Source organism: Benincasa hispida, chromosome 1, assembly GCF_009727055.1.
Source record: "Benincasa hispida cultivar B227 chromosome 1, ASM972705v1, whole genome shotgun sequence".
NCBI classification, from domain to species: Eukaryota; Viridiplantae; Streptophyta; class Magnoliopsida; order Cucurbitales; family Cucurbitaceae; genus Benincasa; species Benincasa hispida.
This window is the reverse complement of record NC_052349.1, coordinates 53,224,163-53,230,103: the sequence shown is the minus strand read 5'-3', so window position 1 is coordinate 53,230,103 and position 5,941 is coordinate 53,224,163. Positions and strand designations below refer to the sequence as shown.

At 33.8% G+C, this 5,941-nt stretch overlaps 1 protein-coding gene across 1 annotated transcript; it reads right to left on the bottom strand.

Moving 5' to 3' along the window:
• Nucleotides 1-3,201: 3,201 nt before the first annotated feature.
• Nucleotides 3,202-5,941, bottom strand: LOC120072498 (biogenesis of lysosome-related organelles complex 1 subunit 2). Its single transcript, XM_039024867.1, has 2 exons — nucleotides 5,632-5,941; nucleotides 3,202-3,589 (listed from the first exon to the last, which is right to left on the bottom strand). Exons 1-2 carry the CDS (start codon nucleotides 5,731-5,733, stop codon nucleotides 3,326-3,328), a joined length of 366 nt encoding a protein of 121 aa, XP_038880795.1. The 5' UTR covers nucleotides 5,734-5,941; the 3' UTR covers nucleotides 3,202-3,325.

The window sequence follows — 5,941 nt, the reverse complement described above, 5'->3', positions numbered from 1 at the left end:
TTAGTCAAATAAATGTATGATTTGATGGCCAACCCTATGGGTCAGTCTCCATACTTAGCCAAATAAACGCATGATTTGATGGTCAATCCTATGGGTCGGTCTCCATACTTAGCCAAATAAACTTATGACTTGATGTCTTACCCTATGAATCGGTTTTCATACTTGACCAAATAATTATTCACTTTTTTACCCACAACAATATGTGAGGTATGTTTCATATGTTTTACATTTAACACAAAAATGAGTTTTATTCTAAGACCTAATGTATTTGCAGGAGACAATATGCGAGCAGGAAAAGCAAAAAAAATTGAAAACGTTCATGATGAAAGGAGATTTAATGAGAGAAAATGTTACCTCAGATGTATAGTATTTAATATCATTGTTCAAATATATATTCAAATATAAATTAAATGCAAAAACATATCGTGCGTACAGGACGGATGTCCCTCTTGCAACTAGAAAGAAAACATTGTCAAAGGGGAAGGAAAAGAGAACACTATCCAATTGGTCAACAATGGGAAAATATAGAATTAATTTTGTATATATTATAGGTATATATTGTATATATTTACATTAATTTTGATACAAAACAAGGTAAGGATAAATAGAAAAGGAAAATTGAAGAACCAAAATTAACAATAAAAAGAGTAAGTTACTATTTGTGTTATTTGGTATTATATTAGTGTAGCCAATTAAATTTGATACCTAAATTTTGTTTAGGAAAAAAAAAAAAAAAAGGCCAATTACGCCTATTATACTAAAAATAATAATAATAATAAATATAACATGAAAAGGGTGACATGCTTACCTACGTTATATCTCAATTTTTTTTAATAAAAAAAAAATATATACTTCTGTTACAGAAAGAATCGAAGATAAGAAAAAAAGATTCCAGGCAGTTGAACCGTTGTCGACTTCTTTCTGTTATGTGTTGTAACCACCAGAGCTTCATCGTTAACCATTACGCCTGTGTATATAAAGAAAAATGAATGTGAGAATAACATAGTAAGAAAATGAGAGAGAGCAAGACATTCGTTCTGTAATAACTTTGAAGAAGAAGTAATAAAGGAGACCCTCTCGATTTGCACAGTGGACATAGGCCTTTGGCCGAACCACTTAAACTTCTGTGTTCTTTCTTTCTAACTCTATGATCGTTTAGCATTTACTAAAGTATCATTTATACGATCATGTAGTTCCTATCGCATCATGTACTTGATCGTCTAGCTCCGTGTCCAATCGTCTATACTATTGTTTAGCTCTTCAACTGTCGTATATACGATCATTTAGCTTCAGTCAACTGTCGTCTACACGATCGTCTAGCGCTTCGTCCTATCGTTTACATAATTGAACTATCGTTTAGTTCTTAGAGCTTCGTCTACACAATTGAGCGCCATCCGGTATACAACCTCCCCTGACTCTTGAATTGTACTTGACCGTTATTTCTAAGTAATTTGTGATTGTGAACGAGAAGATCATAGTCATCTGGGACAACAAGTGGTATCAAAGCTCGGTGAACAGTTCAAGACAGATCCAAGATTTGAATTCTTGCATACTTAGAATTAGATTAGTCAATCTTGAAGATCAAGAATGGCAACAACCAGATATGAAATTGAGAAGTTCGATGGTAAGACAAACTTTGAACTGTGGAAAGCAAAGATTAAAGTAATCTTGGGACAACATAAGACTCTATTGGTCATTACGAACCCTGCAAAGTACCTTGAAACACTCACCAAGGTAGAAAAAGAAACAATTGAGATAAATGCGTATGGAACCATTGTCTTGAATGTGATAGTGTTTTGAGGCAGATTGTAGACCAACCTATTGCTTATACCCTCTAAAACAAACTGAATGAGATATATCTAAAGTTATGGTTGAAAAGTTCATGTTTGTGATGATTTTTTGTGATAAAATGAAGTATTTAAGTTAAAATCAAGTTAAAAGCTTAAGAAGATCATGTTGCTTGAAAAAAAAAAAGTAAAAGAGTGCTTAATGAGTATTTTTTTAAATCAGATTTTGTAACTTTTAAGAGATGGGGAGAAAATGAGCAAAAGTGACATGAACAAAGGCATCTTAATCATGCCACAAGGACTTCAAGATAAAGTTGGATTTAATGCATTCAATATTCATTTATGACCCGTCGAGCATCAATTAATGAAACTATAATTTAAACTACTTTAAGAGGAGCTTCATTTATTCATGGAGAGCTACAAATATCATGAAGACTTTCATGATGTAACTTTCCAGTTTTTGAGTCTCTTTCTTGTTTCTTGTGTTACTTTTGTTAGTAGTTCATTGTACCGTTTAAGTTTAGGAGGTTACAAGCTTTAAGGGTTTTGATGAAGTTGCATATTTTGCTTCTTATGCCATGAATTTGTTTCTTTACATATCATGCATTTTAATTTTTCTTTTCTTTGGATTGATACAATCTGAATTTGTGGTTTTGAAGTGTAGTATTTACTAGGGTTCAAATGGATCTCATATTACTTACACTAAAACTTTTTATCACTTTCATATCTTCAAGATCACTCTCATTTAGATGTAATCTTGATTCATTCATTTATTCCTCATGAACTCAAGCATTATAATCTAACTCAGACATCCATTTTTCATTAAATCTAAAAACATAAGGATGGATCAAGATCAAATAGGAACCAAGCCTTGACTAACTTTATTTGCCTGTTCTATTTCATCGACTCACTCATTATGATGTGCTTTGAAGACACGTGCTTGTGGGTCTATTTTTCATTTCCAGCATGTTATGACTTTGAGTAGATTGATAAATTTGTATGAGATCCATTTAAACAATGCTTCCTAAATCCTACCATCTCAATTTGATTACTATTTAGTTTTTTATTTTTTTTTTTATTTTTAAAAATTAAGCCTATAAATACTCAATCCACTACTAAATTTTTTTTTATTTATTATCCATTTTTCACTGGTGTTTTCAAAACCCAAAAAAGTAATTCATAAAAACATGTTTTTATTTTTAGAATTTGATTAAGAATTCAATTTTTGTACTTAAAGAAAGATGCAAATCATTGTAAAACCCTATGAGAAAATAAGATTAATTTTCAAAAACCAAAAACCAATAATAAAATGGTTACCAAATAAAGCTTCAATCATTTAGTTTCACCTGTAACAGATATCAAGAACTGTTTCTAAGAGAGCTATTTAACCATAACGATAAAAGAACACTACAGATAGCCATCAACTTCCAATGAATTCTCATAAAAGATTTCAACAATGGGCAAGCAATGCAGAAGCAAAAACATAATTCAGAAAAGAACCATTCTCAACTTTGAAGGTGAAAAAACAAATTTATACATTAAGGCGTGTTTTGACAAACAGACAACACTTTAGACTCCAACATGGAAACATGTTTATCAAGCATTGAAATTACAGCTTCAAATTCAGTCACCTGATGTTCTATTTTCTCAATTTGGTGTATATACTCATCAAACCCACCACTCTTTGATTTTAGTTGCTCCACAAAAACCCTCATTCCAGAAGCCACATCCCCAAAGCCTTTATACTCTTCTGCCACCCTGAGGTTCATTCTCTCTAAAAGTGCCAGCTGATTACTTGATCCCTATATGACAAAATAGCAAACCCACCATCATTTACACATGCCTTTGAAAGCTGATTCCCACCTCTTTGATTCATTGATCAGTAAAACAAACCTCAAGTTTTTATCATTGTTAAACATAATAAGAAATTGATAAGACATTAAAACAAATTTCCAGGTTTTTGATAACAATAGTACTATATGAGAATTAAAATGGCCATGGAAACTACAAAGAAGAAGAAGAAGATAGTGAAAGAGCGAAATTGGTCACTCAAGGCCAGATAGATATCAGAGTAAATGGCTTGATGGTTTTGCCAATCACAATCAATGATGTAGAACAGTGAGGAGATTTTTCAAGATGACAAAAGATCTCAAAATACAAGTAGCCACCTTATTATATACAAGGATAGGCTGAAGTTATTGATGTAAAAGTCTTCAATCGACCGTAATTAGGACCCTAAGACTAAACAATCAAGAAAATAATCCACTGTGGTAAACAATCAAGAAAATAATCCACTGTGGTAAAAAACAGTGATCATCCAAACAACAGTACAATAGGGAAAACTAGGAAAATTACCCAAAATAACCCAAAACACAAAAACTTCTTGACCTCTTTTTCAAAAACATATTTTTTGACCTTTTGGAGATGTGAAATACCAACTTTGTGCTCAGTTTTAAATGAATCACTTCTCACTTCTCACTTCTCGCTCCATTTTTGGATTTTTTCTATCTGTGTTTCTTCTTATATTACCTAAATATCACATACAAAAAATGATCTAAGTTTAAACTTTGTGAAGCCATTTAAAAGTAAAGATGCTTTAACATTTCACTCCATTTATAAGCATGGTTAGAAAGAACACGAAAAAACGTATGAAAAAAGTTGATCATTTAGCTAAAACGGAGTTGTGTCGAGGAAGTTATGACCAAAACAATTTTAGGAGAATGGAGAGGGACCCTAGTGAGATTTGGCCCCTTGTGCGTCATGTTTCTTTGTGGGCTTCGAATTCAAAGGCTTTTTGTAATTATTCTATAGGTGTTATTTTGCATAGTTGGGATCCCAATTTATAGAGGGTTCTCATCCTTCTTGTGGGCTGTTTTTTGGTTCCCTTGTATTCTTTCATTTTTTTTCTCAATGAAAGTGGTTCTTTTACAAAAAAAAAAAAAAAAAAAAGATATGACCAAAATAAAATTAATGTTCACGCAGCAAAAGGTGTGATCATGTGCACTGAACACTGACCTCGCTTTATTCAAATTACCTAGTAGCAAGGTTTCCAAATTGATTGAGAAGCTTTTTTGAAATTTTTTCTGGGAAGGTCCAAATTGAGGATGTTTTTTTCGAGTTAGTCATGGGGAATCAACATTGCAGTTCACCTTCAGAGGAGAATACCTCATTTCTCTCTTTCTCCTTCATGGTGCATTATGTGTGAGGCTTATTGGGAGACTCAATGCCATCTTTTTAGCACTTGCTCCTTTGCTCAGCAGTTTTGCAGTCTCACTCTGGATGGTTTTGGATGGAGTTTGATTAGGTCTGAAAATATTTTCCCTCCTATCTTCCATCTTTGTGGGGCACCCATTCAAGGATGAGAAAAAAAATCTTTGGCTTGCAATCAATCGGCTATATTTTGTCCTCTTTGGCTTGGATGTCCAGTGACAACGTTGATATCATTATGGATTTGGAGTTTTTAATGCTTTTAACTGGTGTAAACGTCTGCATTCCTTCAAGGCTTTTCGTCTCTCTACCTTAATTTCTCCTTGAAGGGCTTAAGAACATCAAAGAATGTTCCTATATCAAGCAAGATTTCAATTACTTTAGACACCAAATACAACACTAGCCAAAACGCACCTCAGACCTAAAACACGGGGAATTAATTTTCCAAATCCTAAATTGTTAGAACCCATCAGCCCATTCAAAACCGGAGTCACTTCTCTCAGAGAATAAGTCAACACATTAAAGAACCAACATCGACCAAAGGGCAGAACCAAGTCAGACAGAGAGACCCAAGCGACATAATTAGTGAAATAACAAGATGAAACTGAGAGAATTAGAGGTTTCGGAGATTACATACAAGAAGGTCCGATTTGATCATTTCGGATACGCTGGTGAAGAATTCGTTAAGCGACTCGGCAAGCTCGTCCCTGTTCGGTGGTTGCTCCTCTTTCTGGGCCATGAAACAAGATCCCAACTATGAGTCTTGCAAATACGGTACACCTCAGGCCGGGAAACTTCTTTGTTGCTGGAATTGTGATCACTCGCCGTCGCCTCGTCGGGACACAGAACTGCTGCAGGATCTTAAGCGACGGAGGATTAGAGACAACACAACAGGGACCAAATGCTCTGCTGTTTAAGTGTTGATGGATTTTCTAATTAAAAAAAAG